This window comes from Oncorhynchus mykiss, chromosome 1 (assembly GCF_013265735.2).
Source record: "Oncorhynchus mykiss isolate Arlee chromosome 1, USDA_OmykA_1.1, whole genome shotgun sequence".
In the NCBI taxonomy this organism is placed as follows: domain Eukaryota; kingdom Metazoa; phylum Chordata; class Actinopteri; order Salmoniformes; family Salmonidae; genus Oncorhynchus; species Oncorhynchus mykiss.
The window spans coordinates 72,968,368-72,987,307 of record NC_048565.1 but is presented as its reverse complement, the minus strand read 5'-3'; the positions used below and the strand labels follow the sequence as shown (position 1 = coordinate 72,987,307).

Genomic DNA, 18,940 nt, shown 5'->3' with positions numbered 1-18,940 from the left:
TGATGGTCCCCAGGAATTTGAATGATTCAGCAATGCTACAGTAACAGCTGAGCCATCAATCTCAAGGGGGAGAGATGGTGAGGGGCATTTTCTGAAGTCAACTACCATTTCCACAGTTTTGTCTGTGTTGTATTCCAGTTTATTGCGACTGCACCAGGCCATTAGCCGGTCGACCTCTCCACGTTGGTGATGAGACCGAGCAGAGTAGTGTCATCTGTAAACTTGAGTAGTTTGACAGATGCGTTGTTGGAGGTGCAGTCATTGATGTAGAATGAGTAGATTAGAGGTGAGAGCACGCATCCTTGCAGCATTCCGGTGCTAAGGGATAAAGAGTCCGAAAGGTGTTTTCCCAGCTTCACATGTTGGGTCCTGTTGGTCAGGAAGTCAGTGATCCACTGACAGATGGAGCTGGACACGTTCAGCTGGGAGAGTTTGTATTGTAGCAGTTATGGGTATTGAACGCAGAGATAAAGTCCACAAACAATATCTTTGCATATGTCTTTGGGTTATCGAGGTGCTTAAGGATGTAGTGTAGGCCCCTGTTAACAACATAGTCCACAGACCTGTTAACTCTGTAGGCGAACTGCAGTGGGTCACACAGTGGGAGGGGGGAGTGAATACACAGTGAATACAGAGCTTCAGCTGGTCTTACCGTGATCCGAACAGTGACGGTGGCCTCACCGGGGGGCATTGTCCCTGCCTGGTCCACGGCCTCCACCTGGAAGGTATAGTTGGTCCCCATGCCCATACTAGCCAGGTCCTCAAAGTCCAGCGTCTGCAGGACCAACAGCTCGCCCGAGATCGGGTTCACTGAGAAAAGCTTCCTGGCCTCCGCAGATTTAATACGGTACGTTACGTTAGAGAACAGGTCTGCATCCACCGCCTGTGACAGAGGGAGAGAGAGGGATCAGAAAGACAGACAGACAGACAGACAGACAGACAGACAGACAGACAGACAGACAGACAGACAGACAGACAGACAGACAGACAGACAGACAGACAGACAGACAGACAGACAGACAGACAGACAGACAGACAGACAGACAGATAGATAGATAGATAGATAGATAGATAGATAGATAGATAGATAGATAGATAGATAGATAGATAGATAGATAGATAGATAGATAGATAGGGAGGGAGGGAGGGAGGGAGGGAGGGAGGGAGGGAGGGAGGGAGGGAGGGAGGGAGGGAGGGAGGGAGGGAGGGAGGGAGGGACTGAAGTCGCAATGAAATGAGAATTGGTATAGGTGTTGGCTATATTCAGTGAATGCTAATTTGTTTAAACAGTGTAAAGTGCTTCTACTATGTAGAAATGTAATACAATTAATACAGGCACTGATCAAATTAATCCAAAGGAAATTGTTTAGTTGTCCCTTTATAAGTACAATTATTAAGATCAAAGGAGGAGTTATGCTAGCGGCAGAGTAATATGATTATAGAAATGCATGTACACAAACACACACACACACAAACACAGCAACCAAAATCCTGATTAGAAAAGATATCCAACCGACACCTGAGAATAAAAAGTCAATGCGATCTGTGGGAGTGAGAATCTTTCAGGTGGAAGGCTTTGATGTGGAGATGTGACGGAAGTAACAATACACAACAATATAAAAAGATAAAATACATTTATAAATAAATAGAAAAGAGAACACATATAATCCCTCCAGAGGAGAGAGGCGGGGATCAGAGATTCATCTGCCTGCAATGGCTGTCTGTCACTGGGCCTTCTTTACAGACAGGTGTCACTCCCACTACCAACCCCATCCCTGTCTGCTTCTGTTCTGGCTGAAGATGTTGTTCGTTTTTCTTGGGAGATTAGTGTTGTCACGGTTGCAGGTGTCAGTCACTCATCCACTCCCCCCTCCCTTGCATTATTCCCTTGAGTAATATGTCACTCAGAATAGGTCTACAATTACTTCCCCTCTGCCCCGGCTTTGCTTTGGTGCTCGCTTGGGTATTCCTATGGTTCTCTTCCTCAGCACACACAACAAGAGGATATGCTTGACAGTAGGGCTGCACGATTAATCAAATTCAGACTGAAATTGCGATAATCATGGGTCAATATTTATATCGCAAGAGGCTGCGATTATCTATTTGACGCTCAGTTAATACAACAAAAACTAGACTACGGCCCTCCTACAATGAGATCCGCTAGACTCCGTTCATTCACTCCCTACATGCATAGAGGATGCTGACCAATCACATTTGCATTGCATGCACATGCTGGCCAATCACAAGCGTCCCCGCTTAGAGGGTGCAGTTAAATGCTGGTGAGGAGAGGAAGGGCTGAGTGCTGCTAGTGCTAACGAAAAAACATCCCGCAGACAAATAAGAATATATCACATAGCCAAAGACATGATTCCTATTTGCAGAGTCAACAAAGATGGCGTCAAGAAGATGATTAACAAGCTGGACAGGAGATACAAGATTCCATCTCGTACATATGTCACCCGAGTCACAATCCCAACACTGTATAGCAAAATTAAGGGAGAAGTTGAAACAGAGCTCACACATGTTGATTATTACTTGACTACAACATACATTTGGAAGTAGGACAGCCGAGCCCTAAATTAGTTTGACAGTATGTCATGTTGTCTTGTCTCTGTCCTTTCCCTTCACCCTGTCTCCCTCTGCTGGTCGTGTTAGGTTACCTTTTCTCCCCCGCTTTCCCCCAGCTGTCCCTTGTCTCCTCTAACTACCCATTCACCCCGTTCCCCACCTGTTCCCTTTTTCCCTCTGATTAGGTCCCTATATCTCTCTCTGTTTCTGCTCCTGTCCTTGTCGGATTCTTGTTTGTTTGTGTCATTCATGCCTGAACCAGACTGCCGTCATGTTTGCTGTAACCTTGTCCTGTCCTGTCGGAATCTGCCGGTCTATCTGAGCCTACCACAGTTTGGTTATTAAAGAAGCTCTGTTTAAGTTAGTTCGCTTTTGGGTCCTCATTCACTCAACGTAACAGAAGAATCCGACCAAGAATGGACCCAGCGACTTCGGATCCTCTCCACTCAGCCGTCGAGATCCAGGGAGCGATGCTAGGCAGACACAAGCAGGAATTGTCTGCTGCTCGACATGCCGTTGAGACCCTGGCCACCCAAGTCTCCAACCTCACAGAACAGGTTCACCATCTCTGCCTCGATCCACCGGCCACTTCTAGGGCTTTCGAATCTCCGGAGCCCAGAATCAATAACCCGCCGTGTTACTCTGGGGAGCCCACTGAATGCCGCTCGTTCCTCACCCAGTGTGATATTGTGTTTTCTCTCCAGCCCAACACTTACTCCAGGAGCGCTGCTCGTGTCGCCTACGTCATATCTCTCCTTATTGGACGGGCTCGTGAGTGGGGCACGGCAATCTGGGAGGCAAGGGCTGAGTGTACTAACCAGTATCAAGACTTTAAGGAGGAGATGATACGGGTTTTTGATCGATCTGTTTTTGGGGAGGAGGCTTCCAGGGCCCTGTCTTCCCTATGTCAAGGCAATCGATCCATAACAGACTACTCTATTGAGTTTCGCACTCTTGCTGTCTCCAGTGGCTGGAACGAGCCGGCCTTGCTCGCTCGTCTTCTGGAGGGTTTCCGCGCAGAGGTAAAGGATGAGATTCTCTCCCGGGAGGTTCCTTCCAGCGTGGATTCCTTGATTGAACTCGCTATTCGCATTGAGCGACGGGTTGATCTTCGTCACCGAGCTCGTGGAAAGGAGCTCGCGCTCTCCGTCGCCTCCCTCTCCGCATCACTACCATCTTCCTCTGCCGGCTCGGGTGCTGAGCCCATGCAGCTGGGAGGTATCCGCATCTCGACTAAGGAGAGGGAACGGAGAATCACCAACCGCCTCTGTCTCTATTGCGGTTCCGCTGGTCATTTTGTCACTTCATGTCCAGTAAAAGGCCAGAGCTCGTCAGTAAGCGGAGGGCTACTGGTGAGCGCTACTACTCCTGTCTCTCCTTCAAGATCCTGCACTACCTTGTCGGTCCATCTACGCTGGACCGGTTCGTCAGCTTCCTGCAGTGCCTTAATAGACTCTGGGGCGGAGGGCTGTTTTATGGACGAGACCTGGGCTCGGGAACATGACATTCCTCTCAGACAGTTAAAGGAGCCCACGGCCTTGTTCGCCCTGGATGGTAGTCCTCTCCCCAGGATTCAGCGTGAGACGCTACCTTTAACCCTCACTGTTTCTGGTAATCATAGTGAAACCATTTCTTTTTTAATTTTTCGTTCACCTTTTACACCTGTTGTTTTGGGCCATCCCTGGCTAGTTTGTCATAATCCTTCCATTAATTGGTCTAGTAATTCTATCCTCTCCTGGAACGTCTCTTGTCATGTGAAATGTTTAATGTCTGCTATCCCTCCTGTTTCCTCTGTCTCTTCTTCACAGGAGGAGCCTGGTGATTTGACAGGGGTGCCGGAGGAATATCACGATCTGCGCACGGTGTTCAGTCGGTCCAGGGCCACCTCTCTTCCTCCACACCGGTCGTATGATTGTAGTATTGATCTCCTTCCGGGAACCACCCCCCCCCGGGGTAGACTATACTCTCTGTCGGCTCCCGAACGTAAGGCTCTCGAAGATTATTTGTCTGTAGCTCTTGACGCCGGTACCATAGTCCCCTCCTCCTCTCCCGCCGGAGCGGGGTTTTTTTTTGTCAAGAAGAAGGACGGGTCTCTGCGCCCCTGCATAGATTATCGAGGGCTGAATGACATAACAGTGAAGAATCGTTATCCGCTTCCTCTTATGTCTTCAGCCTTCGAGATCCTGCAGGGAGCCAGGTTTTTCACTAAGTTGGACCTTCGTAACGCTTACCATCTCGTGCGCATCAGGGAGGGGGACGAGTGGAAGACGGCGTTTAACACTCCGTTAGGGCACTTTGAATACCGGGTTCTTCCTTTCGGCCTCGCTAACGCTCCAGCTGTCTTTCAGGCATTAGTCAATGATGTCCTGAGAGACATGCTGAACATCTTTGTTTTCGTTTACCTTGACGATATCCTGATTTTTTCACCGTCACTCCAGATTCATGTTCAGCACGTTCGACGTGTCCTCCAGCGCCTTTTAGAGAATTGTCTTTTTGTGAAGGCTGAGAAGTGCACTTTTCATGCCTCCTCCGTCACATTTCTCGGTTCTGTTATTTCCGCTGAAGGCATTAAGATGGATCCCGCTAAGGTCCAAGCTGTCATTGATTGGCCCGTCCCTAAGTCACGCGTCGAGCTGCAGCGCTTTCTCGGCTTCGCGAACTTCTATCGTCGTTTCATCCGTAATTTCGGTCAGGTGGCAGCTCCTCTCACAGCCCTTACTTCTGTCAAGACGTGCTTTAAGTGGTCCGTTTCCGCCCAGGGAGCTTTTGATCTCCTCAAGAATCGTTTTACATCCGCTCCTATCCTTGTTACACCTGACGTCTCTAGACAGTTCGTTGTCGAGGTTGACGCGTCAGAGGTGGGAGTGGGAGCCATCCTTTCTCAGCGCTCCCTCTCTGACGACAAGGTCCACCCATGCGCGTATTTTTCTCATCGCCTGTCGCCGTCGGAACGTAACTATGATGTGGGTAACCGCGAACTGCTCGCCATCCGGTTAGCCCTAGGCGAATGGCGACAGTGGTTGGAGGGGGCGACCGTTCCTTTTGTCGTTTGGACTGACCATAGGAACCTTGAGTACATCCGTTCTGCCAAACGACTTAATGCGCGTCAGGCGCGTTGGGCGCTGTTTTTCGCTCGTTTCGAGTTCGTGATTTCTTATCGTCCGGGCTCTAAGAACACCAAGCCTGATGCTTTGTCTCGTCTCTTCAGTTCTTCAGTAGCCTCCACTGACCCCGAGGGGATTCTCCCTGAGGGGCGTGTTGTCGGGTTGACTGTCTGGGGAATTGAGAGGCAGGTAAAGCAAGCACTCACTCAAACTCCGTCGCCGCGCGCTTGTCCTAGGAACCTTCTTTTCGTTCCCGTTCCTACTCGTCTGGCCGTTCTTCAGTGGGCTCACTCTGCCAAGTTAGCCGGCCACCCTGGCGTTCGGGGTACGCTTGCTTCCATTCGCCAGCGTTTCTGGTGGCCCACCCGGGAGCATGACACGCGTCGTTTCGTGGCTGCTTGTTCGGTCTGCGCGCAGACTAAGTCCGGTAACTCTCCTCCTGCCGGCCGTCTCAGGCCGCTTCCTATTCCCTCTCGACCGTGGTCTCACATCGCCTTAGATTTTGTCACCGGACTGCCTTCGTCAGCGGGGAAGACTGTTATTCTTACGGTTGTCGATAGGTTCTCTAAGGCGGCTCATTTCATTCCCCTTGCTAAGCTTCCTTCTGCTAAAGAGACGGCACAAATCATCATCGAGAATGTTTTCAGAATTCATGGCCTTCCGTCAGACGTCGTTTCGGACAGAGGTCCGCAATTCACGTCTCAATTTTGGAGGGAGTTTTGCCGTTTGATTGGGGCTTCCGTCAGTCTCTCTTCCGGCTTTCACCCCCAGTCTAACGGTCAAGCAGAACGGGCCAATCAGACTATTGGTCGCATCTTACGCAGTCTTTCTTTTCGCAACCCTGCGTCTTGGTCAGAACAGCTCCCCTGGGCAGAATACGCCCACAACTCGCTTCCTTCGTCTGCGACCGGGCTATCTCCTTTTCAGAGTAGCCTCGGGTACCAGCCTCCGTTGTTCTCATCTCAGTTCGCCGAGTCCAGCGTCCCCTCCGCTCAGGCTTTTGTCCAACGTTGCGAGCGCACCTGGAAGAGGGTCAGGTCTGCACTTTGCCGTTATAGGGCGCAGACTGTGAGAGCTGCTAATAAGCGTAGAACGAAGAGCCCTAGATATTGTCGCGGTCAGAGAGTTTGGCTCTCCACTCAGAACCTTCCCCTTAAGACGGCTTCTCGCAAGTTGACCCCGCGGTTCATTGGTCCATTCCGTATCTCTCAGGTCATTAATCCTGTCGCAGTGCGACTTCTTCTTCCGCGATATCTTCGTCGCGTCCACCCGGTCTTCCATGTCTCCTGTGTTAAGCCCGTTCTTCGCGCCCCCGCTCGTCTTCCCCCCCCCCCCCCCCATCCTTGTCGAGGGCGCACCTATCTACAGGGTCCGTAAAATCTTGGACATGCGTCCTCGGGGCCGTGGTCATCAGTACCTAGTTGACTGGGAGGGGTACGGTCCTGAGGAGAGGAGTTGGGTTCCCTCTCGGGACGTGCTGGACCGTGCGCTGATTGATGATTTCCTCCGTTGCCGCCAGGTTTCCTCCTCGAGTGCGCCAGGAGGCGCTCGGTGAGTGGGGGGGTACTGTCATGTTGTCTTGTCTCTGTCCTTTCCCTTCACCCTGTCTCCCTCTGCTGGTCGTGTTAGGTTACCTTTTCTCCCCCGCTTTCCCCCAGCTGTCCCTTGTCTCCTCTAACTACCCATTCACCCCGTTCCCCACCTGTTCCCTTTTTCCCTCTGATTAGGTCCCTATATCTCTCTCTGTTTCTGCTCCTGTCCTTGTCGGATTCTTGTTTGTTTGTGTCATTCATGCCTGAACCAGACTGCCGTCATGTTTGCTGTAACCTTGTCCTGTCCTGTCGGAATCTGCCGGTCTATCTGAGCCTACCACAGTTTGGTTATTAAAGAAGCTCTGTTTAAGTTAGTTCGCTTTTGGGTCCTCATTCACTCAACGTAACACAGTACACTATATTGATGAGATGTTTCAACTGAAAGGTCGGTGCTTGGAAACATCATAGGCCAGAAGATCACACAGGATAAAACATTGCTCTGGGTTTGTGTGAAACTTTAATTGCCTGGGTCGCAATTGAAAATCGCAATTCATAATCGCAATATCCGTCAAAAAAAGGGCACAATTATACATTTTGTCCAAATCGTGCAGCCCTACTTGACAGTGTCGAATCTACCTCAGACACCTTCCATCAAGTTCCAAGGCGCTCAGGGTTTATCAAGCATTACATTATCGTTTGTCAAGAGAGGGATTTTTTTTTTTACCCCTTAAGCCTGATTCAGAGCGTTGATGAGAAACTAGCTTTTAGTCTTACTCCATTTGAGACTTAAGACACCCAGAGAGTTCTTACAGACCAGACTCCTCAGATAGTAAAATATAAGTGTTTTACCCTCCATTGTGTGTGTGAAACACTAAAGAGCCTGGAAGCTTATGGCAGTTGAAATGGAGGCCAAATCGCCTGATAGCTGTAGACGCTTTGACGTTAAATTATGTTAAAGGGGGCATTTAATAGTCAAGCTGTTTGAAGCCGTTACTGTTCTGTGCAAGGCCTGGCAGAGAGAGGGAGAGAAACCACAGATCCCCCTCCCCCACATCCACACTTACACTGAGTATCAGAACCACAATTCTCATTAATCACACAAATACTCAGTGTAGCTGTAGGACGCACACGAAGGCATGTGCACACGCACACACAAACACACACGCACACACAAACACACACTTACACTGAGGCGCAGCACCACGGTACCCACAGGGCTGTTCTCTGGAACATTGACCACGTAGGTCTTCTGGGAAAACTCTGGGCTGTTGTCATCGATGTCTGTCACCTGGACAGAGAGGGTGAAGGTGGTCCTGCGGGGGTCCACCGCTCCATCTGAGGCCTCCACTATGAGGTCATACTGACTCCTGACCTCTCGGTCCAGAGGCACCACGGTGGATATGCTGCCGTTCTCAGTGATGGTGAAAAGACCTGGGTGGTTGACTATCCTGTAGCGCACCAGACCATTAGCCCCTGCATCTGGATCTGTGGCCTGCAGTAGAGGAGGAAAACATAGTAGATTCAATTTGTGGAGTGAGGAAGAGAAACAGGCAAATAATGGAAATACTTAAGCAGTAAGGTACAAGAGGTTGTGCTCTATCATGAATACATATAGTCACAGTTAAAAACGCACACACCTCAAAATTAGTACTGTACATCTAAAAATTACTTAACTGACATGGGTCTCATAAATTCAAACCCAGTGTTCATTTCAATCTCATTTTCTCTTCACATTGAGATTAGTGTCTCTGTCACAGACTCATGACTAATCATCAGCAAGTTCAAAAGGCCAGAAGCCTCTTCCTTAAAAGTCTGATTTTCAACAGAGGGAATTCCTTGAATGCTAAATCACGTTCCAGAAACGTACACTTCATTCTTTATTCAGCAAAAAAGAAGGAAAGGTTGAAAAACCCCGGAACAGGGTACATTTTTAGGATCCTTCAGGGTAGACAGAAAGTTAGTTGCTTAACAAATTCTAAATCCCTCATGAATATGCCAGCTCATGAGTATGCCAGCGTGTGTCAGTGTGTGCTATCTTGTGTGTGTGTGTGTGTGTGTGTGTGTGTGTGTGTGTGTGTGTGTGTGAGAACCTGACTGCATGTTTTTGTGTGTAAAGAGCAGGCACTAATTCCTTTCTGTTGTAATCATGGTAACAAGGAAAGAGAGAGAGGGAGTGAGAGAAATAGAGAGCAAGAGAGGTGGGGAAGGCTTTGAAATCTGACCCTGCTCCTGACTGAGTTCTTGATCTCGGCTATGAAAGGACAGAGTAGCACAGAGAGTAAAAAAGGGAAAATTAAAAAGGGAGAGGGCTTAGATGGAGTAAGGGTGCTTTACCCTAATTTTGTATTACACAGAAAGCCAGATAGATGCTCAAAGCCAAGGCTAAAGATGGAGCCCTGATGTTAAGCCTTTAGAAAACAGAAGAACAACATGGTCAATTGAAATGTGTAAACATTACTGTGCAATGAGTTGACATCATTATGAACCTCACGGCTCACAGGCTTAATTCCTTTAATACATACTAAATGTATCAATTAATAATTAGGAATATTTTAACAGCCTGCCATGGACTAGAAACACACACAAGCTCACTTTAGCACCGCAGGGTTGATTACCGGCTGTTTTTTTATGAACTTAAGGTAGCCGAGTATTCATTGTCTCTCAGATCCATTAAAAGTTCATTAGGCTTCGTTTACACAGGCAGTCAATTTCTGATACTTTGCACAATTATGGGCAAAAGAGCTGATCTGATTTGTCAAAACACCAAAAAGATCAGAATTGGGCTGCCTGTGCAAACGCAGCCTTAGATCTGCCACATGAAAAAACTGCTACGACTCGGCTAGTGTCGAAACTTCACTTTTGTGTATGCTAGGTGAGTGTGGATAAGTATAGAATCTACACTATGTGGATGCATAAATACCTTTTGGTTAATACCTGATACAAAAAGGTAGGCCTACATACAGTATGCATGCTTGTGAATGACAAAGAAACTAACAATGTAATTATCGTCACATCATTACGTTATCAAATCATATCCAATTTTATTTGTCACATACACATGGTTAGCAGATGTTAATGTGAGTGTAGCGAAATGCTTGTGCTTCTATTTCCGACAATGTAGTAATAAACAACGAATGAGTGATGGTACAGAACAGCATAGGCAAGATGCAGTAGATGGTATCGAGTACAGTATATACATATGAGATGAGTAATGTAGGGTATGTAAACATAAAAGTGGCATAGTTTAAAATGGCTAGTGATACATGTATTACATAAAGATGGCAAGATGCAGTAGATGATATAGAGTACAGTATATACATATGAGATGAGTAATGTATGGTATGTAAACATTATATTAAGTGGCATTGTTTAAAGTGGCTAGTGATACATTTCCTCACACTCAACGTCAACAAAACAAAGGGGATGATTGTGGACTTCAGGAAACAGCAGAGGGAGCACCCGCCTATCCACATCGATGGGACAGTAGTGGAGAGGTTAGTATGTTTTAAGTTCCTTGGCGTACACATCACGGACAAACTGAATTGGTCCACCCACACTGACAGCGTTGTGAAGAAGGCGCAGCAGCTCCTCTTCAACCTCAGGAGGCTGAAGAAATTTGGCTTGTCACCAAAAGCACTCACAAACTTCTACAGATGCACAATCGAGAGCATCCTGTCGGGCTGTATCACCACCTGGTACGGCAACTGCTCCGCCCACAACCGTAAGGCTCTCCAGAGGGTAGTGAGGTCTGCACAACGCATCACCAGGGGCAAACTACCTGCCCTCCAGGACACCTACACCACCCGATATCACAGGAAGGCCATAAACATCATCAAGGCCAACAACCACCCGAGCCACTGCCTGTTCACCCCGCTATCATCCAGAAGGTGAGGTCAGTACAGGTGCATCAAAGCAGGATCCGAGAGACTGAGAAACAGCTTCTATCTCAAGGCCATCAGACTGTTAAACAGCCTCCACTAGCATTGAGTAGCTGCTGCCAACATACTGACTCAACTCCAGCTCACTTTAATAATGGAAATTGATGTAAAAAATGTATCACTAGCCACTTTAAACAATGCCATTTAATATAATGTTTACATACCCTACATTACTCATCTCATATGTATATACTGTACTCTATACCATCTACTGCATCTTGCCATCTTTATGTAATACATGTATCACTAGCCACTTTAAACTATGCCACTTTTGTGTTTACATACCCTACATTACTCATCTCATATGTATATACTGTACTCTATACCATCTACTGCATCTTGCCATCTTTATGTAATACATGTATCACTAGCCACTTTAAACTATGCCACTTTTGTGTTTACATACCCTACATTACTCATCTCATATGTATATACTGTACTCTATATCATCTACTGCATATTGCCATCTTTATGTAATACATGTATCACTAGCCACTTTAAACTATGCCACTTTTGTGTTTACATACCCTACATTACTCATCTCATATGTATATACTGTACTCGATACCATCTACTGCATCTTGCCTATGCCGTTCTGTACCATCACTCATTCATCTATATGTATGTACATATTCTTTATCCCTTTACACCTGTGTGTATAAGGTAGTAGTTGTGGAATTGTTAGGTTAGAGTACTCGTTGGTTACTACTGCATTGTCGGAACTAAAAGCACAAGCATTTCGCTACACTCGCATTAACATCTGCTAACCATGTGTATGTGACAAATCAAATTTGATTTGATTTGATTTTGAACTGTCTGGGACATTGGAAAATCAGAACAGGTATGATGCAGTTCTAAGAAAGAAATGTTGATTACTCGTTTCTAGAATGCCCTTCATGCCAATCAGAGTGTGCACTATTTCTCAGTAATGCACGGCAATAACAACAGTTATGAAGTAGTTCCAACAAAAACATACCAGTCGTTAGTCCAATTTGCCTGGTTGCTAGACAAACACTTTGGTTGCTAATTCTACTCATTTCTAATTGGCTCGAAGGGCATTCTAGAGTGTGCATCATTTCTCAGAGGGTGCCATAAAATTCAGATTGTTTAAGTATCTTAATGCTAACCCTAAGGCGTGTAAGGCAGGGGTCTTCAAACAGGGATGTGCGAAAATATCTCTACAAATTCTAAAGTGGATTACAGTTTGTAACCAGCTAAACTAGCAGAAATGTGTTTAGAGTTACCTTTCTAGCAGATAGGCTACGTTAGAGTTTACACTTCCTCTTCAGTTATAACTGTGGGATGGTCATCTACCAAATGTATGCATTTTTATATCTTGATTACTTCCTTTCCATTACCATTCACCTGGTGATAATACAAGACATGAAAACATGCTGTTTCGGGAGTCTTCCAGTCACTGCACTAACGCTAGTTGGCAATGGCTCACGAAACTACCTTCAAATTTCACAACTACATAAATTGTATCTATGAGTTCATCTGACAAAGGGCTTAATTGTCAAAATCCCACACCATCCCTTAAATATACTTAAATAATACAGTATGCAGTGCAACACCCATGCATAAGTGTCATCTGCCATCAGCTTAAGGGTCAAGTACTGCACTTCAATGCCATTTTATGGTGGATAGAGTTGAGTGATGTTTACAGACCCACATAAAAAGGGACTGCCATTCAAGATAGTATTGAGATATGAGTTATATGTGAAGACTAGACTTCAAGTTGAGAAGTACTGCTGATTTTCATTATTCAACTCTAATCAGTATTGCAGGATCCATTTTCTCCCTGGTAAATGACTGATTTTCATTGATTGTAAGTAGAGTCCTCTCACTTGGTGTCCCAGGACTGAGTCAGTCCCTGATTACAGCAGATGGATAACCAGCAGAGTTGTGGAACTCAATGGCTGGACTTCAATACCACATGGAGAAGTTTTATTAGTATTACAAATGCACCAATGAATGTGTTTTGTATTCTGTTGATACATGTATTACTTACTCTATCAATCTCTGTGCCATAATGTGGTCTATGGGAGTAACTCAAATACGTTTAAATCAATAAGAGAGATGTGGGAACTTCAAAGTGAGAGACAAGTCTTGGTGTTCTTGGGTTGGTGAATGTGTGTCATCAGGATGAAACAAATATAGTAACTCAAATTGAGGAGCTCCAGTTTCCATAAAGGATGTTGGAATTACCCTTATCTCCTTTCCAACATTAACAAATGTGTGAATCGTCATCACAATTCAGTAGGAGTATGAACTGCCTATCATATCCCTCAGCAGAACAGAAAATCATTCAATAGATTAAATGAATGAAGAAAAAAATTATGGAAGTTTGTATTTCTTCTTGGTCTGGATGCAACATGGTCTTGGCTAGACAAATTGTATATTTATTTTTTATTTTTGAGCATTTGTTGTTACAGTTTTTCGGAATGGACACTAACCCCATGATCCAAACACAACTAAACGTGCAACAAGGTGGACAAGTAAGAATTTCCACTTGTTTGCAGTCCAGCAGGGCCCTCACAAGAGGCCACATTAACAAAGTTAGCTGGCCCATCCATCCATCAGTGTACTTTGGGTAATTATCAATCCATGTATTCCATTATAAGTAATTAAATGAAGAGGTAATAATGGATTATTGACAGTTGTTTTAATTGCTAGATTTATACTCAGATAAAGGGACAAACAATAGATTTGCAATAATCACTTCTCTAAAGGGACAAACAATAGATATAGCAATAATCACTTCTCTATATAATCACTTCATTGTCTTCTCTATTGTACTTTAAATACACTTCATGAAATATTTTCTTTAGCTTTTTCCAGACATTTTTTGTATAAATGTTTATTAAATGATAAGCATCTGATACATTTGTAAATAAAGCATCCAAACCACTCTTACGTGGCAATTCCGGCACTGTTGAACCTCATTTTCATAATCTCCAGTACCATGACAGTGTCTACATGTGTTAAAAAGCCATGCAACATTCTGATATACACCACCACTGGTAGCAACCTGTATTAGAGCTAATGTTTGCTTTGCCCTAGCTAGTGCATTTAGCTAAAGGGCCTTTAGCTAGCCAGCTAGCTAGTTAGCGATTAGCATTAGCAATTAGCTTTAGGCACATGCCAGCTTCCTTAGACTAACTAACTCGCGTTTTGCAAAGAGTAAGATACACAGACTAATATTATGATAAATGAAACTTGGAATCATTTTTAGAAGAAATGTGGAAAACGCACACTGGTTAGCGCGCACTGCGCCCGGCCCGCCACAGGAGTCACTGGTGCGCGATGAGACAAGGACATCCCTACCGACCAAGCCCTCCCTAACCCGGACGACGTTAGGCCAATTGTGCGTCGCCCCACGGACCTCCCGGTCGCGGCCGGTTACGACAGAGCCTGGGCGCGAACCCAGGGACTCTGATGGCACAGCTGGCGCTGCAGTACAGCGCCCTTAACCACTGCGCCACCCGGGAGGCCTGCATTGACTTTTTTCTATGATTTTTTGGGGTGGATCGGTCGCCCGTTGCTCCCAAAATAAAACTCACTCAGCAAAATATTTGGTCGCACTTTAGAGCCCTGGCTGGAGATTGAAAAGTGGGGGAATTGCCCTTTATTTCTTCATGTGCTACCACTATCGGAGCACAGCTCAAACCAAAGTTCTGACGTTCTGGCAAAGTAATAATTTTGATCTCAATTAAAAAATATATTTGGATCTTTCATCAAGGCATTGTATTCTAGTCAATTAGAGCATGTCCCTAAGTCCACCTAATCAAGGCAAGACAAGGAGGTAACAAAACAAACGCTGTGCTGTGGTCCTTCCATCGCGCCAACACGCATGCTCACACAAAAACTCTGGAAGAATTATTCTCTGATTATTTCCCAGTCCAATTAATCTAAAACAGTCATTAGAAAAACCCTTCCTGCCTGACGGAGCTGAACTGAACCAGTCAAAAGGGACATCACTTTGGGTGAAAGATCAGCCAATCGAGACCGGCCGTGTTGAAGTTATGCCACATGCGTTGCTGTGGACACCGGTGGGACTTTTGGAGTAGCTGGGGTTGGTGAAGATACAAAAATACCTGCTCAGAAAAGCCGTGCCAGGCAGGAATGTGGAAAGAAAGGAAATACCAGGAAATGGCAGGTGAAAGGAATGTTATTTTTTAAATGTTGTATTCATGCTCAAGGTGAACTCTAACAACATACTATTTACTACACTGTGTGCATATTTAACCCATTACATATGCTTACCGTGACTTGACCCACAAACACGTTGGCCTTCTCCTCCTGGACAGTGAGGTTCCTGGGCAGGGTCAGGTCAAACTTAGGGTCGTTATCATTTACATCAGTCACCACTATGTTCACTGTGGTGGTGGAGGTCTGGTAAACAAAGACAGAGAGAAAAAAACAAGTTGATCGTGTGTGTATATGCGCACGAACCTGCATGCATGTGTCTGTGTACGCGCACAAGCAGACAGACACACTGTATTTGCGGTAGATTGGAAAGCTTTGAAAGAAATCAAAATTAAATTCTAAAACTAAAAGACATTCTGTATGATGATACAGTGTAAATAATTCAATGACAATTTGCAAAACAAAATCCAAAGCAGCAGGGAATCAAATATTTTCAAAAGAATTGGGAAAATAATTTATCTGAAGCAGACTTACAGAACAGCACCTGTGATGACTAGGCAAATACAAATATACTCTACTAATGAATACATAATGTAATGAAGTCAATGCTGAGACACTACATCAAATAGTTACTGAAACTAACTCACACAGACTTCATCTTCACGGAGAATGCAGAGAATACAATATTACTAATGCAACAAAGGCTGTTAGCATTCCTACAGTATCTTTGTGGATATACTGTACAGTGTGCAATTATTATCACATAATATTAACTGTTTGAGGGCAAAGTTCTATTTGACTTCATCATTGGCACTCCAAGTGAACTTTTGTGATTGAAAGGGACCCAGCATCCAAGACTATCATCAGTTGTTGACTGATACTGTAGGACAGGGTTTCCCAAACACGATTACACAGCTGATTCAAATAACCAACTCATCATCAAGCTTTGATTATTTAAAACAGCTGTGTAGTGCTAGGGAAAAAACCTAAACGTGCACACGGACTGCTGTAGGACATGGCAGTCCATTCAATAGAGGAGGAGGATCCTCTGTATCCCAATGCTGCTAATAATATACGATTTGGGAAGTCACAGTGTACCAATATAGTGCAGTTAACCTTCAAACAATGACACCAGTATACAACCCTCCAAGGCCCTCGTATAAATCACTGGGAAAGATAGCTGAATATGCACAACATATAATCCCATCATGCACTGAGGCAATGCTGTGCTTACACAATGGCGCAAAATGGCCTCCTTGGGGAGGAAAGGAAAGGATACAATGTAAAACAAATAATTCCCGGGAGGTAGGCATCCTCCTCGCCTCATAAAGCATTTCAGATATAGGGGAGGAGAGAAATGACCTGGTTAATGTCAACTTAATTTCTACATAGTGTACAGGGAACATCTTCGATATTGTTTCCTCTTTTTACACCCATAATCCCCTTTTTTCTCAAAGATTGTCCAAATACAGCTACAGCACCCCCCTGTACAATATCAGATGCCAGTCCATTTCTCTCTGTGAGTGGTTGAAGCTTTACAACATCATAGCATGTCATCTCTCTGTGAGAGGTTGAAGCTTTACAACATCATAACATGTCATCTGTCTCTGTGAGAGGTCGAGGCTTTACAACATCATAACATGTCATCTCTCTGTGAGAGGTCGAGGCTTTACAACATCATAACATGTCATCTCTCTGTGAGAGGTCGAGGCTTTACAACATCATAGCATGTCATCTCTCTGTGAGAGGTCGAAGCTTTACAACATCAATACATGCCATCTCTCTCAGAGAGGTTGAAGCTTTATAACATAACATGTCATCTGTCTCTGTGAGAGGTCGAGGCTTTATAAGATTACATGTCATCTGTCTCTGTGAGAGATCGAAGCTTTACAACATAACATGTCATCTGTCTCTGTAAGAGGTTGAAGCTTTATAACATCAATACATGCCATCTCTCTCAGAGAGGACGAAGCTTTATAACATAACATGTCATCTCTCTCAGAGAGGTCGAAGCTTTACAACATAACATGTCATCTCTCTCAGAGAGGTTGAAGCTTTACAACATAACATGTCATATGTCTCTGTGAGAGGTTGAAGCTTTACAACATAACATGTCATCTCTCTCAGAGAGGTCGAAGCTTTACAACATAACATGTCATCTCTCTCAGAGAGGTCGAAGCTTTACAACATAACATGTCATCTGTCTCTGTGAGAGGTTGAAGCTTTATAACATAACATGTCATCTGTCTCTATGAGAGCTCGAAGCTTTATAACATAACATGTCATCTGTCTCTATGAGAGCTCGAAGCTTTACAACATAACATGTCATCTGTCTCTGTGAGAGCTCGAAGCTTTACAACATAACATGTCATCTGTCTCTGTGAGAGCTCGAAGCTTTACAACATAACATGTCATCTGTCTCTGTGAGAGCTCGAAGCTTTACAACATAACATGTAATCTGTCTCAGAGAGGTCGAAGCTTTATATCATGTCATCTGTCTCTGTGAGAGGTCAAAGCTTTATAACATCAGTACATGTCATCTCTCTCAGAGAGGTTGCATTTCGAGAAAAAAAAAGAGAACAGAGAAGAAAATAATAGCTACAGTGAAAAGAAAAAGTATGTCAACCCTTTGGAATTACCTGGATTTCTGCATAAATTGGTCATCAAATTTGATCTGATCTTCATCTAAGTCACAACAACAGACAAACAATAGTGTGCTTAAACTAATAACATACAAATGATTGTATTTTTCTTGTCTATATTGAATATATAATTTAAACAGCCTAATGACTTCTCCAAAAGCTAATTGAAGTCAGGAGTCAGCTAACCTGGAGTCCAATCAATGAGACGAGATTGGAGATGTTGGTTATAACTGCCTCGCCTTATAAAAAAATCACAAAATTTGAGTTTGCTATTCACAAGAAGCATTGCCTAATGTGAACCATGCCTCGATCAAAAGAGATCTCAGAAGACCTAAGATTAAGAATAAAGCTGGAAAGGGTTACAAAAGTATCTCTAAAAGCCTTGATGTTCATCAGTCCATGGTGTTAGGATCTGAGAATATGAAAATATACTTATTCATGTCACTGATGGAGTGCTAAGGTTTAGAGGGCCTACACCAGAATATATAGGGTTATAGGAAGAAGGTATATAGTGTGTGCAACTAAGCTTGGAATGTGTTGAGTGCAGGGAAGTGATTACATGTGGCCGGCATTGATAAGGGGAGAGAGCCATGGATTAGTGATGAAGGTGGGTTGAGGTCAGGTTAACTTAAGGGAGAAATAGAAGTTCAAGGCCTGTATCACTAGTGTCCTGCCTAGCAATAAAGAACGATGTTTGTACAGATGGGTAGGAGGAGACTCAGCCTAGGAGAAAGGGTTAAATATCAGTGATTGTGTGAAATGTCTGAATTACAGCTGTATTGACCCTTTGGGAATAATTAAACTTGGTTAAGCTTCACTGAAAATAAGAACCTAACAATGGTAAAACAAATTGTCTATGAATGGAGAAAGTTCAACATTGTCGCTACTCTCCCTATTAGTGGCCGTCCTGCAAAGATGACTGCAAGAGCATAGCACACAATGCTCAATCAGGTTAAGAAGAATCCTAAAGTGTCAGCTTAAGACTTACAGAAATCTTTGGAACATGA

At 44.6% G+C, this 18,940-nt stretch overlaps 1 protein-coding gene across 4 annotated transcripts in view; it reads right to left on the bottom strand.

Moving 5' to 3' along the window:
• Positions 1-18,940, bottom strand: part of LOC110528891 (protocadherin-15) — a 267,645-nt gene that overhangs the window by 96,529 nt on the left and 152,176 nt on the right. For all 4 annotated transcript variants that reach the window (XM_036984917.1, XM_036984912.1, XM_021611090.2 and 1 more), the window contains 3 exons: positions 15,409-15,537; positions 8,391-8,696; positions 653-883 (listed from right to left, as the gene is read on the bottom strand). In XM_036984917.1, the coding sequence (XP_036840812.1) occupies positions 653-883; positions 8,391-8,696; positions 15,409-15,537 (666 nt within the window). The remainder of the gene's footprint in view (positions 1-652; positions 884-8,390; positions 8,697-15,408; positions 15,538-18,940) is intronic.